The sequence below is a fragment of the Oryctolagus cuniculus genome, chromosome X, assembly GCF_964237555.1.
Source record: "Oryctolagus cuniculus chromosome X, mOryCun1.1, whole genome shotgun sequence".
NCBI classification, from domain to species: Eukaryota; Metazoa; Chordata; class Mammalia; order Lagomorpha; family Leporidae; genus Oryctolagus; species Oryctolagus cuniculus.
In genome coordinates, this window is record NC_091453.1 from 83,765,750 (window position 1) to 83,793,071 (window position 27,322).

Genomic DNA, 27,322 nt, shown 5'->3' on the forward strand with positions numbered 1-27,322 from the left:
TGAACCAGCAGGTGGAAGATCTAATAAATCATTTTTTATTTAAAAATATCTATTTATTTATTTGAAAGTCAGGTACAGAGAGACAGAGAAAGAGAGAGGAAGAGAGAGATGGAGAGAGAGAGAGAGATCTTCAGAGACAGAGAGAGAGAATGCTGGTGTCTCAAGCAACAGCTTAACTTGCTGCACCATAACGCTGGATCCTGGGCTTAAATTTTGTTGTTTTCTTTAAAAATGATTTTAATTTTTTTACATCCTACATGGTGTCACATAGTTTTGATTAACATGTAATAATTGTACATATTTATGGGAGTACAGTGTGATATTTCAAGACATTTGTAAAGTATGTACTGGTCAAATAATAGTAATTAGTATTTGTCTCTCCTATCACTTCTTTGTTTGGATCCCTTAGATTCTTCATAAAATATATGGTAGGTTATTGTGAGCTGCTGGAGTCACTCCCACGGAACTGTGGCACACTGGAGTGTGTGCCTTCTGTTTAACTGTTTTCTACTCATTGTCCAACCTCCCTCCATGGCTAATTCCTGCACTCTTCCCAGACTCTAGTAATCGTTATTCATATTGACTTTTTAAAACTTTCACATACAAGGGAGAACATATGGTATTTATCTTTCTATGCCTGAATTATTTCACTTAACATAGTGCCCTCCGTTTTGCTGCAAATGGCAGGATTTCATCCTCTTTGATGGCTGAATAGCATTCTATTGTGTATATACACCACATTTTCTTTATTCACTCATCTGTTGATGGGAACCTAGATTGAGTCCCTATTTTGGCTATTGTGAATAGTGCAGCAATGAACATGGAAGTGCTAGTATCCCTTTGATATACTGATTTCATTAACCTTGAATATATACCCAGGAATGAGATAGCTGGATTGAATGATAGAGCTATTTTTAGCTTTCCAAAATCTTTATTTGTTTATTTGAAAGTAATAGTTATGGGGCCGGCACTGTGGCATACAATGCATGTATCCCATATGGTTTGAGTCCCAGCTGCTCCACTTCTGATCCAGCTCTCTGCTATGGCCTGGGAGAGGAGTGGAGGACTGCCCAAATCCCTGGGCTTCTGCACCCACATGGGAGACCTGGAGGAAGCTCCTGTCTTCTGGCCTCGGATGGGCACAGCTCCCGTCGTTTCAGCCATCTGGGGAGTGAACCATCAGATGGAAGACCTCTCTCTCTTCTCTCTCTCTCTCTCTCTCTCTCTCTCTCTGCCTCTCTGTAACTCTGGCTTTCAAATAAATAAAAAATCTTTTAGATTTATCTTTTTAAAAAAGATTTATTTATTTATTTATTTGAAAGGCAGAGTTACAGAGAGGCAGAGGCAGAGGCAGAGAGGGAGAGAGAGAGATGTCTTCCATCTGCTGGTTCACTCCCCAGATGGCCACAACGGCCAGAGCTGTGCTGATCCGAAGCAAGGAGCTAGGAGCCTCCTTCTGGTCTCCTACGTGGATACAGGGGCCCAAGGACTTGGACCATCTTCTACTGTTTTCACAGGCCATAGCAGAGAGCTGGATCGGAAGTGGAGCAGCCAACGCCCATATGGGATGCTAGCAATGTAGGCGGCAGCTTAGCCCACTATGCCACAGTGCTGACTCCAATAAATAAATCTTTAAAAAAAGAGAAAATTATAAAAGAGAGAAATTTATGGTGAAAGACAGGGAAAGAGTGAGAGAGAGAGAGAGAGAGAGAGAGAGAGGTCTTCTATCCACTGGTTCATTCCCCAAATGGCTGCAATGGCCAGAGCTGAGCCAATCTGAAGCCAGGAGCCAGGAGCTTCTTCTGGGTCTCCCATGTGGGTGCAGGGGCCCAAGGACTTCGACCATCTTCTGCTGATTTTCCATGCACATTAGCAGGGAGCTGGATCCGAAGTGGAACAGCCTGGCCATGAGCTGGTGCCCATATGGGATGCTGGCACTGCAGGCAGCTGACTTACCTGCTATGTCACAACACCGCCCCCTCTACTTTTAGCCTTTTTTTGAAGAGCCTCCACACTGTTCTCCGCAATGGCTGTACTATTCTATAGTCCCACCAGCAGTGTGTAAGAGTTTCATTTCTCCACATCTTCTGTATTTTTAATAATAGACATTCTAACTTGAGTGAGATGATACCTCATTATAGTTTTGACTTGCATTTCCCTGTTGGCTAAAGATATTGAGCACCTTTCCATATATTTCTTGGCCATTTGTATTTCTTCTTTTGAGAAATGTCTACTCATATCATTTGCCCCTTTTAAATTGGATTACTTATATTTTGTTATGCTTTCTGAGTTTCTTATATATTCTAGATATCAATTCTTTGTCAGATGAATATTTTGCAAATATTTTCTCGCATTCTGTAGATTGGTTCTTTGTGCTATCGTTTCCTTTGCTGTGCAGAAACTTCTTAGCTTGAAATAATCTCATTTGTCTATTTTTGCTTTTGTTACCTGTGTTTTCTGAAGTTCTATCCAAAAAAAATCATTCCCTATATCAGTGTTATAAAGTGTTTCCCTTATGTTTTTTTCTAGTAGTTTCATATTTTACATTTAGATATTTCATCCATTTTTTAAAATTTATTTATTTTTTGACAGGCAGAGTTAGACAGTGAGAGAGAGACAGAGAGAAAGGTCTTCCTTCTGTTTGCCCACCCCCCAAGTGGCCGCTATGGCCGGTGTGTTGCGGCTGGCGCGCTGCGCCAATCCAAAGCCAGGAGCCAGGTGCTTCTTCCTGGTCTCCCATGTGGGTGCAGGGCCCAAGGACCTGGGCCATCCTCCACTGCACTCCCAGGCCACAGCAGAGAGCTGGCCTGGAAGAGGGGCAACCGGGACAGAATCCGGCACCCCGGCTGGGACTAGAACCCGGTGTGCTGGCGCCTCAGGCAGAGGATTAGCCTAGTGAGCCACGGCGCCGGCCATCTTTCATCCATTTTGATTTGACTTTTGTATAAGAGGCAGATAGGGCAAAGCTCAAACTTCTGCATGTAGAAATATAATTTTCCCAGCACTATTTATTGAAGAATCTGTTCTTTCTTCAGTATAAGTTTTTAGCACCTTTGTTAAGAATTAGTTGGCCATAATTGGGTTTATTTCTGAGATCTCTATTCTGCTCTACTGCTCTGTGTGTTTGCTTTGTACCAGTATCAATCTGTTTTGGCAACTATAGCTCTGCCATATGTCTTGAAATATGGTACTGTGCATACTTTCATTTTTTAAAATTTATTTATTTATTTGAAAGGCAAAGTTAGAGAGAGAGAGAGAGAGAGAGAGAGAGAGATCTTCCATTGCTTGTTCACCCCCCAAATGACCGCAACAGCTGGGCTAGGCCAAAGCTTCTTCCGGGTCTCCCACGTGGATACAGGGGCCCAAGAACCTGGGCCATCTTCCACTGCCTTTCCAGGCACACCAGCAGGGAGCTGGAGCAGCCAGGATTTGAATCAATGCCCACATGGGATGCTGGCACCACAGGATCAGCCTTACTGGCTACACCACAGAGCTGGTCCCTGTCATTTCATTTTTAATCTGTGAGTGTCTTTACAGTGAATAAAATATAGTTGGGTCTTATTTTTTATTAATTGATGATACCTGTCTTTTAATTGATGTACTTAGACCATTGACAATAAAAGTGACTATTGAAGCAGGTGTTGTGGTGCAGCGAGCCTAAGACACTGCTTGGGATATCAGCATCCCATATCATAATGCCACCTCAAGTCCTGGCTACTCTGCTTCCAATACAGCTTTCTGCTAATGCATCCCAGGAGGCAGCAGATGATGGCTCATGTGCTTGGGCTTCTGCCACCCATGTGGAAGACCCAGATGGAGTCTCAGATTCCTGGCTTTGACCTGACCCAGCCCCAGTTATTATTGGAATTTGGGGTGTGAACCAGCAGATTAAAGATATCTCTCTCACACATACTCTCTCTCTGTGGGGAGCAGCTCGGACTAGACTAAGTTACTGGAATTAAGACTTATTCTATGCATCTGCTCTCCTCTGTGGGGAGCAGCTCGGACTAGACTAAGTTACTGGAATTAAGACTTATTCTATGCATCTGCTCTCCTACAATATGGCGCTGGGAGAGGAGAAAACAGCTTCTACCCAGCTGCCTCCAGTTCAACCAATAAACTGTAGGACTTGCTCCTGATTGGAGAGCAGCGTACTCGGCGTGTGGGCAGCCGAGTTAGGATTGGCGGAGGACTATAAAGGAGGAGAGAGACGGCATGCACCAGGAACATCTATGGGGAACATCTAGCTGAAGGAACACCTGTGCAGCCCCCGGGAAGAGCCGGCTGGCGGTGTGCCGCTCCCCTGCGGAAGTGGGGAATGTGGCCAGGGGGAACTGCCCTTCCACGGAGGTGGGAGGGATAGTAGCCAACCCGGGAAGAACCAGCAGCAAACCCGGGGAGGGCCGAGCAGACGAAAGAACAGCGCAGGGTCCTGTGTCGTTCCTCCACGAAGAGGGGGAGCGACACTCTCTCTCTCCCTGCCTTTCAAGTACATGAAAATAAGTAGGCAGAAATGTAAAAATTAAAGGGATTATTGATATAATTGGATTAATATATACATTGTTACTGTTTTCCATTCATTGCAATTTTTTGTTCCTATGTTTGTCTTCTACACTTTTCCTTCCATTTGTGTTTTCATTTTATTTTTTTATAGACAATAGAGAGAAAGAGAGCTCCCACCCACTGGTTTACTCCCAAAATGCTGGAATCAGGATCTGGAGGCAACACTCAATCTTGGGTACTCCAGTATGGGATGCAGAATCTTAACTGCTAGTCCCAGTATCCACTGTTATATGTTATTTTAATTGAATATTTTATATGATTAAGTTTTCTCTCCTCGCTTAGCATGTCAATTATCCTCCTTTCTTGTTTATTTTTTTAGTGGTTGCCCTAGAGTTTGAAATAAAGTTTTATAACTAACTTAAGTGAATTTCAAATAGCATCCCCACTGACTCACATGCAGTGAAAGCACCATGCAGTAATGTATTTCTAACCTTCCATCCTGTCCCTTGCATCATTGCTGTCGTTAGTTTTACTTACACATAAACATATGGGTCCATAGAATCACAGCACTATCTGAATAGAAATCCTCAAGCAGTAACCAGTACAGGGTAGGTAAATCTAAACTATAACCGATGGACTGCTGGAGGCGCCATGTGGACAAGTCTGTGAGCAAAACATTCCTTGGTAAGTTTTACTTCCTGGAATTCTCCAAAGTTGTCATAGTCAAGATCAGTTACATTCTAATATATCCCCAATAAATTTAACTTCTGGTAGAACGAATTCTCTGGAGGACAGGCCTTGATTTCATTTTTATTTGCACCAAAATAACCTTATTTTTCATCCCATTTTCTATGAACTTTCTGTAGTACCTTTGTGTTCTAAGTTGCAGCCAATCTCTCCCAAACTTAGTTCACTCCAACATGAATCTTCTGTTTGTGTCAGGCCAGTTTCTAAACTCTTCCTGAAATTCCCTGTTCATGCTCAGTGTCTGCCCTCTCTAATATTGTCTCTTTTTATAGGGAAGCCTTCTATCATTCTCTCTGTCACCCTGCTCAAACCCAGACTTCCCTGGGAAGTCTCCCATTGCTTTGACCTTTTTGGACTTATGACATTTCTAGTGTTTCCCACAGCATGTAGCCTGTTTGCTTTGTTCCACAGCTTTCCTTTGTTTTATATATTCAGTCTTGTCTCTTCAAGCAGAGATTATATCTTGTGCCTCTTTCATATGCCCCACAGCACTTTGTGGAAGACACAAAGCAGCTTCAGCTTACTGATGACTTGCTTGATTATTGCCTTCCATATTGGAGTACGTGCTGCTATCGATATCTGAAAGTCCACAGTATGAAGAAATTCTCAAAGCCATGTCTTCCTTTGGTTGTATGTTATCATCTTGTGGAGGAGGGCGACCTGTTTATAGTTACCCAGTTTGAGATTGCTGTGAAAACTGTTGCGATGCATTTCAGATTCAGAGTAATTGCACACACCTTTGCTCAGACTTTTTTGGTGATCCTGCTTTGCATTTAATTTTAAGGATATGTTTAAGGCAATGGTGATGTAGTTACTAAAGAAACCTGATATCTAACTCTGATGATCTTTAGATTGATGTTGCCTTAGTACTATTTCTGCTTACTTAAATTTCTTAAGATGTTCACTGTATAATTTTGGTGTTATGCTTTCTCTAAATATCAAGATTTGGCACCAATGCTCAATTGCCTACCTCCATAAATATCTTAGGATGCTATGTGTGTTTGTATGACATAGGCTAGTATGTGATCTCAGTAGTATTCATATTCATTTCCTTGATCTTTTGCATATCATCTTGTGAACTTTTTTCTATAGTATGCACTTGGACTACAAGAGAGGTAGAATCTTGCATGAATAACATGTTATTTGAGAAGCAGATTTGGTACAAAGACCAATTTCCAAGTTCCTTGTTGGTTTATTAACCCTACCTACTAAATGTCAAAACAAACATGCTGTATAACCTTTCACCTCTTTAGTGATAAGGAGTCATGGTCTGGAGACCAACCTCTATATTATAGCTGACCATATTTTATGGAATGTTAAAAGGATAAGAATCTTTAAATTCTTAGGCAATAAGACTTGTGACTGCAGTCCAAGGAACTTGTGTTTCTGCATCTTTTGTCAGTTGATAATACAAGTATGATTCAGAAAGTATGTGGGAAATGGAATTAAAAGGTAAGTTTCTTCTGGAGCAAAAAATTGAAATCTATGCATATGAGGGTCATTGAAAGTTCATTGAAAATGTGTATGATGAAGAAACTATTCATGGATTTCAAAATTGTTTGCATTAAAATAAATTTATCTTTGAATTTTATTTTCTACAAACTTGTTGAAGTACCCTCATATAGTCTAACAGTAGTGATGTTCTCTGACTTTGTTTCTGTATTTGACAGTGCAAAGAACATGAGTGGCTGTTTTTCCATATTGACTGAGCAATTCAAAGAAAATGAGACCAGAAACAAAATAATGAGGCCTGCGCTGTGGCTCACTAGGCTAATCCTCCGCCTTGCAGCGCTGGCATACCAGGTTCTAGTCCCAGTCGGGGTGCTGGATTCTGTCCCGGTTGCCCCTCTTCCAGGCCAGCTCTCTGCTGTGGCCCGGGAGTGCAGTGGAGGATGGCTCAAGTGCTTGGGCCCTGCACCCCATGGGAGACCAGGACAAGTACCTGGCTCCTGCCATCGGATCAGCGTGGTGCGCTGGCCACAGCGCGCCAGCCGCGGCGGCCATTGGAGGGTGAACCAATGGCAAAGGAAGACCTTTCTCTCTGTCTCTCTCTCTCACTGTCCACTCTGCCTGTCAAAAAAAAAAAAAAACAAAACAAAACAAAACAAAATAATGATCATAGTTACACATGGGTTATAAAAGTTTTGATTTTTCAGCAAAGTAGTGGCAGAAAGAGACCTACTTTCATAAAAGAAACACTGGTAATTAAAAGAAAAAACTGATTCCCCGAGGGAAGCTCTTAGAAAAGGATATTTAGAGTTTACCAGTGGGGATAAAGTAGATATAAGTTAAATGACTCTTCTGAAGGAGGTGCATCCTTGTTGATTAGGAGACTAGCTGATGAAGATTAACTCCAGAGAATTTACCAAGGATTACAGCTGAGGCCAGTCACTATGATAAGGCAGCCAAACAGATTCTCAATGGAACCTACAATAGGTTTCCTTTACAACTGGGAAGGAAATGATGGCTCAGGGGTTGAACAGTATTCCTCTGAAATAGAGACAGGTTTAAAACAGCTCAGTTCTTATTTGAATTGAGGCCCAGAAAACAATTGTCTAATCCAAATAACTCAGATTTTTCCAGTTGATGAAATGAAATTACATAAACACTAGTATCTAAATTTCATCACAAACTTCCACCTGCTCACAGAGGAATCTTAATACCCTTCCAAAGACTGTGCAGTTATGTCTGGCCATCCGTAGCAGGCTATTTATCACGAGCGCTTGTAGGCGCTCACTCCTCACATCCTTATACTGCAGCCTACTACTCAAGGGTACTTCATCACTGTCTCCCTCTGCTGCTGCTGCTGTGGTTTGCTGCCCTTAGCGCAAACAGCATCGTCTGGGTCAGGGTATTGGCTCCCCGGTTTCCCCAGATGTCCAGTCCCTGAGGTACTGGGATCTGAGCCCCTCACTCAACTCTATAATTTTGTCACTTCAGCTCAGAACACCATTATTTGAGGCAAGAATCAAAGAAAAGTCCTTCCTTAAAATGGTTCCCTCAGCTTTTGGCTAGGTGAGTATACCCTTCTCTCTAGTGGGCCTCTAGGATAAAGGCCAGCCAAAGCACCAACACGCTACCTTCTCCTCTATTTTTTTCAGCTTCCTTTCTCTTCTTTGTGGGCCCCAATAAAAAACAATAAGCAAAAACCAATTTGTCACTCTTCAGCCCAGACGTATGTCCATGGGTAAAGGAAGGAATAGTGGGGAAATGTCACCTAATTTCAGTCAACAATATTCTAGCACTAGCTTCAGTTCAACCAAGATACTCTGATATATATATATATATAACAAATATATATGTATATAAATATATATATACCCTATGCTTTGTTTTATATATATAATATATTTTAGAAATATACCCTATGCTTTGTTTTATATATATAATATATATACTTATATAAAACAAAGCATAGGGTATATTTCTAAAATGAATGAATGGAAATGGGAATAGGGAGAGCAAATCAGAGGAAGGCAAGAGTGATGTGAAAGTGACAGCCACTTTAGTTAAGAGAATTAAATCTTGCAAGGGTCAGTTACTTCACTTGTTTTTTTTCTTTACTACTATCTTTCTTATTTTCAGGCTTAATTTCAATATCAGGTCAAATTATTTTATTCCTTTGTATTTATACCCAGAAGAAAATAGAAATTAATAATCATGGCTAAAACAACTACTAAATTTAGATTTTTTTATAATAAAATGAAATAGAAGTGATTGTTGAGTTTGGCAGACATCTTTGTCTTAAAATAATTCTATTCCATACCCACAGTTGACACCATCTATTCCATAAATTAGTGGAATATCTTTATAGAGCAAAGCAGCCTTAATATGAAGGCAGTATCACTCTTGAACTATAATTATTGCAGAAGTGATAAAGTACAAGTAACCTTTTTCAATTAATCATCTTAGTGTGCTCACGTACATGTTTTTATGTAGAAAAATTTGCAGACTTGAGTTGCGAGATAGTGTTACCCATGAGCAAAATGACATTGAACCCCCATTTAAATTGGAATATCCAAGCAAAATTGAAACTATGGATGAAGACACAAGAGATCTTAAAGTCGTCAGAAGAATTGTTGGACATCAAGAGTTGGTGACAGGGGACGGGACTGTGGCTTAGCAGGTAAAGCTGCTGCCTTCATTGTCTGCATCCCCTATGAGCACCAGTTCCAGCCCTGGCTGCTCCACTTCTGATCCAGCTCCCTGTTAATGCACCTGGGAAAGCAGCAGAAGATGGCCCAAATCCTTGGGTCCCTGTACCCACATGGGAGCTCCTGGCTCTTGGCTTTGGATCAGCCCAGCTCCAGCCGTTGCAGCCCTATGGGGAGTGAACCAGTGAATGGAAGATTCTCTCTCTTTCTCTCTCTCTCTCTCTCTGCCTCTGCCTCTCTGGAACTCTGCCTTTCAAATAAATAAATAAATCTACTTTAAAAAAAGAGTTGATGCCAACATAGAGGAGAACCTGAAGTTAGTAAAAAATATTGTACAGATGGCACCATCCTAATCCAAAAATCTGGAATCCAAAATGTGCTAACACAATGCTCAAACATTCAGATTTGGGAGCATTTTGGATTTTGAATTTTCAAATTAAGGATGCTCAACTAGTAAAATCAATGAAAATATTCCCCAAACTGAAAAGCTCTGAAATCTGAAACACTTGCAGCCCTAAGCATTTTGGATAAGAGATATTCAGCTTGTAATTGGTGGAAAGTGCTATAAGGAGAAAATAGTCTAGACTGATCTAGAATAGTGACACAGAATTGAAGACAACTATGCTTTCTATAGGATTTTTGGTAATATCTGAACACATTTTGTAAAAAATAACTTTCAGGGGTGGGCGGCATAATGCAGTGAGTTAAGCTGCTCCTTGGGATACCTGCATCCCATATCAGAGTGCCTGGTCTTGAGTCCTATTTCTGCTTCTGATTCCAGCATCATGCTAATGTACCCCATGGGAAGCAGCAGATAATGGCCAAATTACCTGGGTTTCTGCCACCCATGTGGGAGACCTACATGGAGATCCTGGTTCCTGGCTGCAGCCTGGCCCAGCATTTGGAGAGTGGGAATTGGGAGTGCACCTGCAGATGAAAGATGTCTGTGTGCCTCACCCTCTCTGTCACCCTGCCTTTCAAGAGAACAAATAGACCTTGAAAAGTGAACAAACTTTAAACATTTTAGAATACTTTAAAAAGTTGCAAACATAGTACAAATATTTCTCTTTACCTCCCACCCCACTGAATTCCCACTATTGTTAATATCTACAAATGTAGTATACATTGTTACAAGTAATGGCTACTGGCACATTACTAAAATTTATACTTTGTCCAAATTTTTGTAGTTCATTCTAATGTCTTTATTTTGTTTCATGACCCCTTCCAGAGAACTTTAGACTTCTCTTTGCTGTAACAGTTTCTCAAACTTCCTTTGTTTTTGATGACCTTGATAGTTTTACGCTGTACCAAGTAGCTATTTTGTAGACTATCTTTCAATTGAGATTTGTCTGTTATGCTCATGATGAGACTGATGTTATGGGACCTGGGGTGGGGGTGGGGGGGCGGAAGGACCTCAAGGTGAATCGCTAGTCTTATGTCACATGTGGCAAATCAACATGACACAGGCTGGCGCCATGGCTCACTTGGTTAATCCTCCGCCTGCGGCAACGGCATCCCATATGGGCGCCGGGTTCTAGTCCCGGCTGCTCCTCTTCCAGTCCAGCTCTCTGCTGTGGCCCGGGAGGGCAGTGGAGGATGGCCCAAGTGCTAGGGCCCCTGCACCCACATAGGAGACCAGGAGGAGGCACCTGGCCCCTGGCTTCGGATTGGCGCAGCTCTGGCTGTTGCGGCCATTAGGGGAGTGAACCAACGGAAGGCAGACCTTTCTCTCCATCTCTCTCTCTCTCACTGTCTATAACTCTACCTGTCAAATAAAAAAAAATCAACATGACACCACTGATGATGTTAACCTTGACCACCTGCTCAAGATGTTGATGTGGTTTCTTCATTGGATGCTTATTCGTCTACCTTTCTATACTCTATTTATTGGAAACAGCCTTCACTTAAAGAGGGAGGAGTTACGCTCCACGTCCTTGAAGGGACTGTATATACATAAATTGTTTAGAATTTGGGTAAGGAATTTGTCTCTGCTCCCTTATGTACTTAATAATTTATTCATATCACTGTGGACTCCTGGATACTTCTTACAGACTTTTTAAGTTATTTTTTGAGAGAGGAGAGGTAGGGAGGACACTTGTGGCACCTAGTGTGCGGAGACCAGGAATGTTGCTCAATATTCTACAATGCACAGAACAGATCCTCACAAAAAGAGTTATCTGGCACAAAATGTCAATAGTGCTGAGGTTGAGAAATATTTCTCTGGAGGCTCTGATGTTCTACTCTTTTAGGTGATGCTGCATATGGAAATGCTACCTTAATTTTATAATTGCAATCAATAGAGTTCTGTTTTCAGAACTTTGTTGGAATAAATGAAGCTAATTCTTTTAGTATTCTGTAGATATGCAATAAGAGGTTTAATTTCTCTGAGGTTCTGTATAAAGAAAATGAGTTGGAAATTCCCATGCTATCCTCCACCTGTGACCCTATTATTGTGTAAAAATCTTGGTTCAGTATACAGATTGGAAATCTGCACTGGATAAATTTATTGAATAGTTACTTAGTGTCAGTGTATGTATTTCAGAGTCAGGGAAGTTAAGGAAGGCTTTGAACAAGCCAAGAAGTAGGAAAGGCAAAAGTCTATCTCCACTACATGGCACCTTTTCACTTTCTTGCCTTGCACTACAACAGTGGTATTATACCAAGGTCAATCTGTGTATGGTCTTTGTGATCACAACCTGGGGAGAGGGCTATTGCTAGCATCTAGTAGGTATACATCAGGGATGCTGTTAAACATGGTGCAACACATGGGGCACCTCCCCAAATAATCTAGCCCCAAATGTCAATAGTGCCAGGGTCAAGAATTCCTGGACTAGAGGAACGAAAAGTATCTTTCAAGGGTCAGCACTGTGCCATAGTAGGCTAAACCTCTACCTGTGGCCCTGGCATCCCATGTAGGCACCTGTTCCAATCCCAGCTTTCCACTTCTGATCCATCTCCCTGCTGATTCCTGGGAAAGCAGCAGAAGATGGCCCAAGTGCATGGGCCCCTACACCTGTGTGGGAAACTCGGGAAAGTTCCTGGCTCCTGGCTTCCAATAGGCCCAGCTCTAGCTGTTGCGGCCATTTGGTGAGTGAACCAACGATGGAAGATTCTCTCTCTCTCTCTGTAACTCTGCCTCTCAAATAAATAAATAATAAATCTTTAAAAAACAATATCTTTCAGGTTGATTAAAATAACTTTTCACGGCCAGAATGGTATATATCTTGTTATACCCTTTAAAATATTGTGTGTGTGTGTGTGCGACTAACCCCTTTTTGCTAATGCTTTCACCAAATTAGAGTTCATGTTGCAAAACATTTCAGAGCATAGGTGCCCTTAAATAAAATCAGACTTCTTACCCTGAACTGTAATACCCTGAAAAACCAGCCTCTGATCACCTCTCTGACTTCTTTCCAAGCCTGTCTGCCCTTAATTCTGTATGGTCTACCCAGCAGTACAAGGCCCAAGCCCAGCCCTTTGCACTTGATGATCCTTCTGCCTGTTCCACTCCTCCTCCTGCCTGAGCCCCTTTCAACACTCATATCTCAGTTCAAACGTCACCGTCTCAGGAAGGCACTGCCAAGTCACCCTATCTAAAGTACAACTTTATACTAACCACTTCTGATCTCACAGTTATGTTTTATGTTGTCCATGACACTTATCACTTTTGGAAGTTTGGGGATTTTTTTTTGTCCTCGGCATTAATCTATAAACTGCAGAATAGAGTGTACGTCCTACTAACATTCTGGAACAGAGTCAGAGTTATAAATATTTGTTTAATGACTGAATGAATGGATGAATGAGTTTGGAGTAAAAATTTCAAATTTTTGGAAATCCTGAAATTTAGAAAATGTATTTTTGCTTCTTTTGTCTCTTAAAAATGGAAATTTCATAGTAAAATGTCAAACTATGGGTTATTTTAAAATAACTATGCTTTTGATGCTACATGATTTAGCAACATACTATATAATATGCAAATTTGGTTACATCATTAAATTATATTTCTTATATGGTATGTAAATGATGGATTATTCAAGTAATTATGAAGTTAGCAAGTTTCCCCTTTGGTGCTCAGTTAGTTGTCGCCGATCAGGGAGAACATATGATGAAGTTAGCATTGAATTTCTTAATAATTAAACTTTTATTCCTAATTTTTGCCTATTTAAGAGAAACACAAAAATCATTGAATACAGATAAAAACATTAATACTACAGAAAAACAAATGAAACTGCTAGATTTTAGAACTTAAGAACCTTATCAGATACAGAAAATATTCATTCTTAGAAAAAAGGCTAGGATAAATAGCAAGAAAAGCACTGTAACTCACTGAACACAAATTTCACCCCAAGGAATGTTTGCCTATGCATTTTTATTTTTCTGAGATATTACTTTCAGTAGCTTCATGAACTTTTTCTTTTATTTTTTTTTATTTGATAGATTTAGATAGTGAGAGAGAAAGAGACAGAGAGAAAGATCTTCCTTCTGTTAGTTCACTCCCCTAATGGTCGCTATGGCTGGCGCTACGCCAATCTGAAGCCAGGAGCCAAGTGTTTCCTCCTGGTCTCCCATGCGGGTGCAGGGGCCCAAGCACCTGGGCCATCCTCCACTGCCTTTCCGGGCCACAGCAGAGAGCTGGCCTGGAAGAGGAGCAACCGGGACTAGAACCTGGCGCCCATAAGGGATGCCGGCGCTGCAAGGTGGAGGATTAACCAAGTGAGCCATGGTGCCGACTTCAGCTTCATGAACTTTTTAAAACTTGAAGTTCACAATCTTTTGCTTCATTCATTCTTTTCTAAATATTTTTATCCATATAAAGATAACAGATTTCATTCATTTCAAAGATACAATGCTAAGAACATAAGGATACTTCAATTCCTCCCTCTGTCCTTCCTTTTTCATTTTGTTTTAATTTTTGTAATAACATAGTTTCTTTTTTAAAAAGATTTATTTATTTATTTGAAAGGTAGAGTTACAGAGAGGGGGAGAGACAAAAAAAGAGGTCTCCCATCTGCTAGTTCAATCCCCAAATGGCCGCAATGGCTGGAGTTTGGCCAATCTGAAGCCAGGAACCAGGAGCTTCTTCCAGGTCTCCCACATGAAAACAAGGAACCAAGCACTTGCACCATCACCCACTGCTTTCCCAGGCCATAGTAGAAAGTTAGATTGGAAGAGGACAGACAAGACTTGAACTGGTGCCCATATGAGATGTCAGTGCTTCAAGGCAGAGGCTTAGCCTACTGCACCTCAGGGCCAGCCACAATAACATAGTTTCAACTTACTTTATAATCACAGGCTTAATGCTCCACTAAATATATTTTTAAACAAATAAAAAGTGGAACGGTTATAAATAATAATAAAATCACAGGATGTCAATCTCACTCATACATGGTGTTATTTTTTTTTTTTTGTATTCTAGATGTTACCCACCACAAATCAGAAAAAAACATATTATATAATGTTTTTAGGTCTGGCTTACTTCACTAAGCATAATGGTCTCCAGTTGCATTCATTTTGTTGCAAAAGATAAGATTTCATTATTTTTCATGGCTGAAAAATTGTGTACATATACCACATTTTCTTTATCCAGTCATCAATTTATAGACATCTGGGTTGATTCCACATGTTAGCTATTGAGGGTTGAGATGCTATAAACATGGGGGTACAGAAAACTCTTTCATATGCTGATTTCATTTTGTTTGGGTAAGTTCCCAGGCTGGGATAGCTGGGTCATATGGTAGATCTATTTTCAGATTTCTGAGGCATCTCCATACTGTCTTCCATAATGGTGACACTAGTTTACATTCCCACCAACAGTGCATCAGTGGACCTTTTTCTCTACATTTTCACCATCATCTGTTATTTTCTTAAATTTTTGGATGATAACCATTCTAACTGGAGTGAGGTGAAACCTCATTGTTTTTATTTGCATTCCCCTGATGACTAATGATTCTGAGCATTTTTCATGTTTCTGTTGGCTATTTGTATTTAGTCCTTTGAAAAATGCTTGTGCATGTCCTTGTCCATTTCTCAGTTGGATTGTTTGTTTTTGTTTTTGTTTTTGACAGGCAGAGTGGACAGTGAGAGAAAGAGAGACAGAGAGAAAGGTCTTCCTTTACTGTTGGTTCACCCTCCAATGGCCGCTGCAGCCAGCTCACCACGCTGATCTGAAGCCAGGAGCCAGGTGCTTCTCCTGGTCTCCCATGAGGGTGCAGGGCCCAAGTACTTGGGCCATCCTCCACTGAACTCCCGGGCCATAGCAGAGAGCTGGACTGGAAGAGGAATCCAGCACCCTGACCGGGACTAGAACCCAGGGTGCTGGTGCCGCAGGCGGAGGATTAGCCTATTGAGCCATGGTGCCAGCCAGATTGTTTATTGTGTTGTTGAATTTCTTTAACTCCATATATATCCTGGATATTAACCATTATTGAGTTTCATAGTTAGAAATACTTTTTCTCATTCTCTCGATTTGCCTCTTTACTTTGTTGAGTGTTTCCTTTGCTGTGCAGAAGCTTCTCAACTTGCTATAATCCCATTTGGCTAGTTTTGCTTTGATTACCTGTGTTTCTGGGGTCTTATCTAAGAAGTCTTTGCCTATGCCAACGTCCTAAAGCATTTACCCTATGTTTTCCTCTAGTAATTTGATGATACATGGTCATAGATTTAAATCTTTGATCCACTGTTGATTTTTGTATAGAGTAGAGAGAGAGTAGGGGGTCTTGTTTCATACACCTTCATGCATAGATCAAATTTTTCCAATGCCATTTATTGACAAGACTGTACTTTCTCCAGGGAGTGATTTTGATTCATTATTTCAATGCAGATAATTTCTTTTTCATAATAACTCATTGAGGTACAATTCAAATAAGATGAATTTATACATTTTAAAACAGTTAAATATACACTTAGTATATTCTCAGTGTTGTGCAACCACCACTTCTATTTACTTCCAAAACATTTCCATCACTCCAAATCAAACTCCTTATCCATTAAGCAATTATCCACCTTACCCTTAGCTCCAGGTATCCACCATTCTGCATTCTGTCTCTATAAGTTTATTTTAAGTATTTCATATTAATGGAATCATACAGTATGTGATCTTTTATGCATACTATTTTCATGGTTCACCCATGTTGTAGTATATATCATCCATTTTTATGGACAAAAGATATCCCAGTGTATGGGCATACCAAATATCTTTGTCCAATTATCTTTTTTTAATTTTTTTAAATTTTTTTATCTTTGACAGGCAGCGTGGACAGTGAGAGAGAGAGACAGAGAGAAAGGTCTTCCTTTTGCCATTGGTTCACCCTCCAATGGCCGCTGCGGCCGGCACATCGCACTGATCCGAAGCCAGGAGCCAGGTGCTTCTCCTGGTCTCCCATGCGGGTGCAGGGCCCAAGCACTTGGGCCATCCTCCACTGCACTCCCGGGCCACAGCAGAGAGCTGGCCTGGAAGAGGGGCAACTGGGACAGAATCTGGCGCCCTGACTGGGACTAGAACCTGGTGTGCCGGCGCGGAAGGTGGAGGATTAGCCTAGTGAGCTGCGGCGCCGGCCATCCAATTATCTTTTGATTTGGGCTGTGTCTACCTTTTGGCTTTTATGAAGAGTATTGTTATGAACATGCTTGTACATGCAGTTGAATTTGTGTTTTCAATTATTTGGGAAATATACTTAGGACTGGAATGATTGGGCTACATGACAGCACTATGTTTAACTTTTTGAGGAAATGCTGCACTGTTTTCTATAGCAGCTGCACCATATATGTTCCCAGCAGCAGTGCAGGAAGATTCCAATGTCACCATATCCTTGCTAACTCCTATTATTTTTTATTTGCTTAACATTTTATTTATTTATTAGGGATAAACAGTGATCTAATGGTTCTCTCTCCAAAGCCCATGATAGCTGGAGTTGGGCCAGGCTGAAGCCAGGACTCAATCCAGGCGTCCCATGTGGTTGGCAAGAAACCAATCACTTGAGACATCACTGTTGCCTCCCAGGATCTGCATTAACAAGAAGCTGGAGTCAGGAGAAGGAGCCAGGTTTTGAACCCTGGGCACTCTAATGTTGGAGGTGGGCATCTTAACTGCTAGGCTAAATGCAATCACTTGACTTTTTGTTGTTTTCTTAGTCATTCTAATAGGTGTGAAGCGATATCTTGTGGCATTTCCCTAATGACTAGTAACGCTAGTCATCTTTTCATGTATTTCACTGTAGATTATTTCTTTCTTCACAGTACTTCTGAAATTTCTTCCATTTCTTTTATATGGTGTAAAAGATAAGACCATCAGAAACAATGAGAAGATTTTATTTATTATTATTTATTTGAGAGGCAGCTTTACAGAGAGTGTGAGAGACAGAGAGAGAGAGGTCTTCCACCTGCTGGTTCACTCCCCAAATAACCACAATGGCTGGAGCTGAGCCAATCCAAAGCCAGAATTCAGGAGCTTCTTCTGTGTCTCCCATGTGGGTGCAGAAGCTCAGGTACTTGGACCATATTCCACTGCTTCCCAGGCCATAGCAGAGACCTGGATCAGAAGAGGAGCAGCCAGGACACAAACTGGTGCCCATATGGGATGCCGGCACTGTAGGTGAAGGCCTAGCCCACTATGCCACGGCAAAAGCGAGTATTTTGAAATTGTGTTTGGTGTATGCCCCAAATGTCTTCCTGGGCCAAGTCCTTCAAAATATCAAAATTTCTGCAACATTGAGGAGTTCCTTTCTGATATAAATTCTACAGGAAAGGATAATTTGCTGATACAGTTAAAATAAGTAGTAAGAAGGTCACAGAGTGGCAAACAGGAAATAGAGAAATCAGTGGTAGATAGGGGCAAGCTATGGACTCCATTAATCCATTGGATATGAAGGAGGTTGCAACCTTTGCAGAGGAGTAGACTTTTGTAGAGTAGATTGAGCATGTGCAGATAACTGAGGAATAAGTTGGCAGAGTGTGGGGATTTTTTTAAAGTAGAAAAACCACTGTTTTTTTTTTTAAGATTTTTCTATTTATTATTAGAGAGGCAGAGTTAGAGAGAGAGAGGGAGAGAGAGAGAGAGAGAGGTGCAGGGGCCCAAGCACTCAGGCCATCTTTAGCTATCTTCCCAAGCACATTAGCAGGGAGTTGGACTCTGGCATCACAGGCAGTGGCAACCTCAGGGGCCTAGGAAGCGGTTCCTTGGTCTCAAGCCTCTGCCTGCAACGCTGGCACATCCCACAGCAGCATGGGTTTGAGTGCCTGCCACCTGGTCCAGGACTGATCCAGCTTAACCAGATGCCTCACAATGATTGCACCCTGGAATTTTTTTTTTTCTTAACAAATTATACAAAGGAGAATTCTTATTTTCTTTCAAAAATTCTGTTTGCAGGTCCAGCATTGTGACACCTGCTGTGCCAGTATCCCATATGGGCCTTGGTTAGATCCCTGGCTGCACCACTTCTGATCTAGCTCCTTGCTAATGTACCTGGGAAAGCAGCAGAGGATGGCCCAAGTGCTTGGGGCCTACCAATCATGTGTAAGACCTTCAAGAAGCACCTAGCTTCAACCTGACCCAGCCCTGGCCATTGCGGCCATTCGGAGAGTGAACCAGTGGATGGAAGACATCTCTCTCTCCCTCTCTCTCTTCCAAATAAAAATAATAAATCCTGAAAAACTTCTGTTTGTTTCCCTAGACACACACATACAAATTGAACAGATCATATGTTCCTGTTCTCTTAACATATTCCTGATTTTTTTTACCTAAGCAAATCAGGACATTTTAATAAGTATGGTTAAGGTAATTTTGCTTAGGTGTAGGTTGTAAACCTCTGGGAAATTAGTATGCGAGAGGCAATGTGGAGAAGTGGGATCAGCGTGAACTGAGACTCAGGAGATCTGTGCTCTAGTCCCCAGTTCTGAAGTAGCTAGTTTTATCACCTTGGATAAATTACTTAAACTTTTGGAGCCCCAGCTTCCTTATCTGTAAATAAATAAAGAGTGGGGTCTCTCCAAAGTGCTTTACAACTCTAAAGTCCCTAGTTGAAAAGTGTGTTAGGTGCTTTGAATTTCAGAGGCAAATACAGACTCTTTGTTTGCATGTGTAGAGAGTAAAATGGTTGCCCCAGTGAAACCTGTATCAGTAGAAAGTGCTTTTTAAAAAACACACACAAAAAAACCCAGGCCCAGGGACACGGACTTCACCTTGGCGAAGACACGCTCCCCTTTGTGTACTGGCCAAGGGCCCTGGTATGCTTCTTCCTGTGATGATCTGCCCTGAGGTTTCCTAATCTACGTTTTGCAATGTGTGTCATAGATGTTTGTTTATCAAACATATCGCAACCAGCTCAGACAGGATGTAGCTCTATTTCCTAGTCAGTGGCTAAATAATTTCTCATCTTCTGAACTTTTCCAGCCTCTCATTCTGTAACCTCTGTGACCTCAAATGACGACATATTGACTTGCATTTAATCTGATGATGTGTCTGTGTTTTTCTACAGGAGGGTTTTGGGTTTAAAATGCCTTTATCTCCCTCCTTCCACTTGTAGGACAAGTCATGATAAATGATGAGGTGATTCCACCTGCCACCCCAGGCATCTCCCTCCAGGCCTTCTAACTCAGGCCTTGGTGAGGTCTGTGTCATTTCATTGCTAGGAAAATACGATTGACAACTTCAGTTTCTGGTGAGGCATCAGGAGCATGAAATCAAGGATTATGTTACATTTGGGCACCACACAGCATGAGCTTGTTTACAACTTGGGGATTAAAATAAAAAGTCAATGGAAGACGCAATGCTTGATAGTATTTTCTTCCAACTTGTTTTCTTTTTTTCATCTCAAACCTTGAAGCAGATAAAGTCTCTATCAAAATTCACTATCAGATGACTTTATCAGAGAACTTATCTGCATTATCTGAGACCTGATTTTGACATTTTTATGGCGATTTCTTTTTTGTTAGTTTGCCTGTATACTTTGCAGCAACGATTTTCTTTTGCTTCCGTGTTCAGTCTTTCATTCAGCCCCAGGACAGCTTGTTCATTTGAAAAAAAAAAAAAATGAACAGCAACTTCTGCAAAACGCTGAGAAACAAAGTAGAGTGTGGGGTGTGGAAAGAGAGGTAAGACTGAACTTGTCTGTTAAAGATAGTGTGTCCTGTGAAATTAAGTTTTCTCTTCCCTCACATTTTTGTCTAGTAGAATGTTAAAAAAAAAGTACCTATGCAAAAATCTTTCCAAACTCACTTCCTAAACAAAATAAATGACCATTCTCTCTGCCCTGAATGAACACTATTTAGGATTGGTGATATATTTAAAGAATTATTCTACTTAATTTAATATAAAATTACCTCTGTGAATCAACCACAGATCAGAATGTGAATCTGTTTATGAACAAGAGTTTTGCTACAAATTGTTATTTTCAGTTCCTTTTGAAAATCAGAGCAAATATGTTATGGTAATATGAATCAATTTTCTCAAACTGATTTGGTAGTTTGGTATCTAGTTTTAAGAAACTAGAAAGAAATGCAAATTTATGTTAAAAGAGGTTGATAATAGCACCATTTATGGCATTGGAAAATTTTAAGAATCTACCTAAATCTCTCACAAGAAATGGTAGATTGGTTAAATAAATTATGTGACATTACGTGCTGGAGTATTATGCTGCTAAATGCTATGTCTTTAAAAGAACTCTTAGTAACATTCAGGACAGCTCAAGTTAAATGTTAAGTTAAAAATAGTACACAATACTCTATGTGGTCTAGCTGTTAAAACACCCTCCCATATCAGAGTGCCTGTGTTTGTTATTTGCCTCTGACTCCTGGGCGCTGGGAGGCTGCAGTGATGGTTCAAGTGATTTGACTTCCTTCCACCCATATTAGAGACCTGGATTGAGCTTGCAGCCTTGGCTCCTAGCTGGGCTGGAGCCATTATAGGCATTTGGGGAATGAACCTTCAGAAGGGAGCACTTTGTTTCTCTCCCTCTCCTTTTCTCTTTCTCTGTTAAATAAGCAGTTTAAAAAAATCATATATATATATATATATATATAGGATGGTTAAAATATCAGAACAAATATGAACTAGAAGAAAGTTGTAAAAGATATATCAAAATATTAACAGTGGCTCAGGGTGACATAACTGTAAAGGTAAAAAGAATTCTAGTGCCAGCTCTGTGGCCAAGAAGCTTAAGCCTCTGCCTGCAGTGTCGCCATCCCATATGGGCACTGGTTTGAGTCCTGGCTGCTCCACTTCCAATCCAGCTCCCTGCTAATGCGCCTGGGAAAGCAGCAGAGGATGGCCCACATACTTGGGCCCCTGTTACCCATGTGGGAGACCCTGCAGAAACTCCTGACTGCTGGCTTTGGCCTGGTCTAGTCCCCACCATTGTGGCCATTTGGGGAGTGAAGAGTGAACCATCAGATGGAAGAACCCCCTCTCTCTCCTTCTCTGTCTGTGTTTCTGCCTTTCAAATAAATCCTTTTCAAAAAAGTAAAAAGATTTCTTTATTTTGATGATTTCAATTGTTTCTGCAGAAAAAAATACCTTTAGAAATAGATATAAAGTTATTAAACACTTTTAATCAAAGCAAATTAAACAATGAGATAGCATTTTTTGCTTATCAGACCGGCAAGATTTTTAGATGACAATATCCAATTGTGACAAGGATATGAGAAATCTGGCACTCTTACACTTTCTGAGTATGAGTATAAATTGGTTGTGTTAGTAAAACAGTGCAGTCTTATCTATGGCATGCTTTACACCATCCTAAGCTCTAACCCCCGCTGCCATTGCTGGAAGCAAGGTAGCCACATGGCCCAGCCACCGGTGTCAGCTCCACCCCAATCCTAATGGGATTTGTTGCTCCTGCTTCCCTGCCCAACCCCCTTCCCCGGCAAAGTTTTAAAAGGACCTGTTCCTGAACACGTGATTCTCTTTCTCTCTGTCTCCTGATCTCTCTCCCTCTCTCTGTCCCTGTCTCTCTGTCTCTGCCTCTCTCGCTCTCTCTCTTGATCTCTCTTACGCTCTCCATCTCCCTCTTTTCCTTCTTTGCCCCTTCCCTTCAGTCTGTCGGGTTTTCCCCAATAAACCCTTTCCCTTACTCTAGTGTTTGGTATGTTTTCTGGTGGCCTTACAGGTTGGGCTCTTTTAAAGGACAATCTTTGACACTATATTATAAAATCCAGAATGTACATACTCTTTGACAACTTGTCCACTGACAGGGCTCTGCTACCCAGAGAAATGTGAACAAATATACAATAAATGTGCAATGGTATTAATTGGAATATTATTTTAGTAGTCAAAAACTAAGCACAAACCCAGAATGCTTATCAATAGGGATATGGCTGATATATTATGCATATACCCATACTATGGAATACTGTGTAACAGTAAAAAAAGAGGTATGATTATCTAGATACTTATCTAGATCCTTACAGTGAAGCATAATGACATGGAATGATGTTTGTTATATAGTAAGCAAATAAAAGCAATTTGTAGCTTAATATGTATAGTATATTCTCATTTTGAAAAAAAAAACAAGCATCTTTGGCCACATATGTGCACAGCAAACATCTGGAAAGATCTATAACGGATGATTTAATACAGAAGTCTCAGAGATTCCTTTAGTTTGCATACTTAGATTTGAACAAAAGAAGTAAAGATGTACTCCATTCTGTATAAAAGATTTATTTTATTTATTTGAGAGGCAGAGAGAGAGAGAGAGAGAAAGAGATTTTTAATTTGCTGGTCCACTCCCCAAATGGCCGTAATGGCCAGGACTGGGTGAGGCCAAAGTCAGGAGCCAGAATGACTGAACAGCCCTTATCTTGACTGTTGAGGAACGGTTCTTTTTTTTTTTTTTTCACGCCAATTGTTAAACTCTTTACTTAGTACAAAGTTAATCTTCTGTGTATAAAGTTAATTGAAAATAGATCTTAGTAAAAAAATAAGACTGGGAATAGAAGAAGGAGGAGCAAGGGGGGTGTGAGGGTGGTACGGTTAGAAGAATCACTATGTTCCTAAAGTTGTACTTATGAAATGTATGAAGCTTGTATTCCTTAAATAAAAGGTTTCTCTGAAAAAATGAATAATTAAATAATGTGTGGTATCCAGAGTGGGGAGGGAATAAAGTCAGGAGCCAGGAGCTTCTTCCGGGTCTCCCACCTGGGTGCAGGTGCCCAAGGCTCATTAGCAGGGAGCGTTCCCTGCCTTCCCAGGCTCATTAGCAGGGAGCTGGATGGGAAGTAGAACAGTCACGACTTGAAATGGCACCCATATGGGATGCCAGCTTTGCAGGCTATGGTTTAACCCTTTACACCACAACACCAGCCACAAGGTGTACTTCTTTTGTAATAAAATAATAATAGGCTCCGCTGCCGCCATGGCGCCCGTGAAAAAGCTTGTGGCGAAGGGGGGCAAAAAAAAGAAGCAGGTCCTGAAGTTCACCCTGGACTGCACCCACCCTGTGGAAGACGGGATCATGGACGCGGCCAACTTCGAGCAGTTTCTCCAGGAGAGGATCAAAGTGAACGGAAAAGCCGGGAACCTCGGGGGCGGGGCCGTGACCATCGAGAGGAGCAAGAGCAAGATCACGGTGACTTCCGAGGTGCCTTTTTCCAAAAGGTATTTGAAATATCTCACCAAAAAGTATTTGAAGAAGAATAATCTACGTGATTGGTTGCGTGTAGTTGCTAACAGCAAAGAGAGTTACGAATTACGATACTTCCAGATTAACCAGGACGAAGAAGAGGAGGAAGACGAGGATTAAAACTCATTTATCTGGAAAATTTTGTATCAGTTCTTGAATAAAACTTGGGAACCAAAAAAAATAAAATAAAATAAAATAATAATAGTCAATTAGCAGAAAAGTGAGGTTTCCTTAGTGAAAATTTGCTTCACAAATAGAAGCTCATGAATGTATGTAGTCCATTCACAGTGATATACACTGATAAACCATTTGGATACCTTAACATATGGCTTAATTTGCACCAATGATCAATTTTAAAGAGAGTAAAGTCACAAGAAGGAACCAATTCATAAGGTGATCTAGATCATCATACCTCTGCTTTTGCTCCCTGGTAACTCAAGCCGATTTGTTGAACTAAACTTGCAGAAAGTTGAAGGTAGCCACTATTCTGAAAGCTGCCTGTATAGGTGGTCCAGATTAGATACATATATATAACAGCTAAAAATGACTTTCTTAAAGTATATGGATTCACCTCCAAGATATTTGCTATAAATGCTCTCTTTATGGAAGGGAATCACTCTGGGTCTCATACAGAAGTAGGATGTTCCACACTGAGACTTTTCTTCTTTAAGAAGGTTTATGTGATAATGCAATGGACATGTGAAACATTACTCTCTCAGTCATGTGAACATTTTCCTCTGAAATAATGATTCTATATTCTTCAGGCTTGTTGTGAGGATTCAGTGAACTAATAAATGTAATGTGTTTGGGGTAGTGTCTTGCAGATAGCAAGTGCTCCATAAATGGTGACTTGTTTATTTATTTGAAGGGCAGAGTCACACACACACACACACACACACACAAAGAGAGAGACAGAGACAGAGAGACAGAGATCTTTCATCTCTTGGTTCACTCCCCAAATGGCCAGAACGGCTAGAGCTGGCCCAATCCGAAGCCAGGAAATTCTTCTGGGACTTCCATGTGGGTGCAGGGGCCCAAGGACTTGGGCCATCTTTCATTGCTTTCCCAGGCCATAGCAGAGGGCTGGATTAGAAGTGGAGCAGCCAGGACTCAAACCAGTGTCCATTATGGGATGCCAACACTGAAGGCAGCAGCTTTACCCACTATGCCACAGTGCCAACCCCTCTTCCCCCAAGTTTAAAACTTATCTTAGGGATGGAGCCACAAACTGAACATTTAAAAGAAATATGTTACATTGTAAGATGCCCCCCTTGGGTTACCCAAAAGGTGACTCTTGATTATTCAAATATATTGCTAAAGATTTCCTATTTGAATTACAATAACTTGGTCTATACTGCATGCCACATACTGTGGTGTCCAGCGGGAGCAAACAATGTTATTAGGGCATTCTAGTTTGAAAGATTGCTTTGAATAAATATCTGAAAGTTAAATCAGAGTAAATACTTATAGTTATTGGGTCTGTCCATTACACAGATGGTGTTAGCAAGGGGGATTGAAATGAATGGGGATTAGCTTGGTGTTTGGACAATGATTTTGAGAATGAAGTGGCTGTAGACCGCTTCTCAAGACGTTAACCCTTGGCTTTTAAGAAAGTCCCTCAATAAGGAGAATACAGAGCCCTTTCTGGTACTAGCTTCCTGTTTTCTCATCTGTAAAATGGGGAGGTTGAACTTGGTAATTAATCGTCCTTATTTTCTACATATATGCCATAAATCAGGCAGTTCACAAGCATTATTTTATTTAATGCTCCTTCAGAAGAACCTTAGGAGTGAGGTACCATTATTATCCCCAGTTGACAGAAGAGGACGCTGAGGCTTGGAACGGGTTTATGGAAGTTGGTCCAGGGTGCTTGGTCTCAGAGCAAAGTTCATATGATTTCTGTCCTGCCTTTAAATGACCTGCTAGCTCTAAGAGTTAACGACTGAGTAAAGGACATTTTAGATTTTTGTTGTCCTTCTACTGCCCTTTTAAGAATAGGATGTATTGGAATCATTTTGTATATGTGAAAGGGAAAGGAAAATAAAGAGAAATTTAAGGTGTATTACGGGCTGGTCCATATTGGCATTGGTTTGAGTCCCAGCTGCTCCACTTCTGATCCAGTTCTCTGCTGTGGCCTGGGAAAGCAGTGGAAGATAGCCCAAGTCCTTGGGCCCCTGCACCCACATGGGAGACCCTGAAGAAGCTCCTGGCTCCTGGCTTTGGATTGGCCCAGCTCTAGCTGTTGTGAACATTTGGGGAGTAAATCAGCGGGTGGAAGACCTTTCTGTCTGTCTCTCCCTCTCACTGCCTGTAGCTCTACCTCTCACATGAATAAATAGATCTTTAAAAAAAGGTGAATTATGAGGTTGATGTTTCATCTTTTTTTTTTTTTTTTTGGACAGGCAGAGTGGACAGTGAGAGAGAGACAGAGAGAAAGGTCTTCCTTTTCCATTGGTTCACCCCCCAATGGCTGCTGCGGCCGGGGCACCATGCTGATCGAAGCCAGGAGCCAGGTTCTTCTCCTGGTCTCCCATGGGGTGCAGGGCCCAAGGACCCGGGCCATCCTCCACTGCACTCCCAGGCCACAGCAGAGAGCTGGCCTGGAAGAGGAGCAACCAGGACAGAATCCGGCGCAATAACCAGGACTAGAACCCGGGGTGCCGGCGCCGCAGGTGGAGGATTAGCCTAGTGAGCCACGGCACCGGCAGATGTTTCATCTTTTGCCTAACAGAAATAGGCTTGAATCATTATAGACAGCAGGCAAAATTATACCAAAGGTAATTTTTTGTAAGTTTTATGTCAATCACAGCACCTTTCATTTGTCCCTGCCTTAAGGATAACAGGAACATTGTATTATTTTTGTAATTTCCTTTTCAGGAAGGTGGTTAAGTCAAGTTTCAAGGGTAACTGTGGAATAAGTTACTTGGGATAAGAGTTACTTTTAAAAAAGACAAGGAATGAGTTTCATCAGAGGAACTGAAATTAAGTTACACTAAGTTACGTTAAATCCTGCTGGACTCAGTGCTAATGCTCTTGGGAAAGCAGGGGAAGATGATCCAACTGTTTGGGTCCCTGCACCCAGGTGGGAGACTCACAAGAAGCTCCTGGCTTCTGTCTGGAGCCATTTGGGGAGTGAACCAGTAGACGGAAGAAACCTGCCTCCCTCCCTCCCTCACTCTCTCTCTCTTTGTAACTCTACCTTTCAAATAAATATATAAACTATTTTAAAAAACAAAACAAACACACCCTGCTGATGCTTTGATTTGGATGGCATTAACTTAATAGATTTATTTGCAAAGAAAGATC

At 41.2% G+C, this 27,322-nt stretch overlaps 1 protein-coding gene across 1 annotated transcript; it reads left to right on the forward strand.

The window, feature by feature from the left end:
- The first annotated feature begins 23,728 nt into the window (after positions 1-23,728).
- LOC138847495 (large ribosomal subunit protein eL22) lies at positions 23,729-24,212 on the forward strand. Its single transcript, XM_070066414.1, has one exon. The coding sequence runs from the start codon at positions 23,750-23,752 to the stop codon at positions 24,134-24,136; it is 387 nt and encodes a 128-aa protein (XP_069922515.1). The 5' UTR covers positions 23,729-23,749; the 3' UTR covers positions 24,137-24,212.
- The last annotated feature ends 3,110 nt before the right edge of the window (positions 24,213-27,322 follow it).

Coding starts and splice junctions, on each gene's coding strand:
- LOC138847495 (XM_070066414.1), top strand. CDS start 23,750: ATGGCGCCCGTGAAAAAGCTTGTGGCGAAGGGGGGCAAAAAAAAGAAG.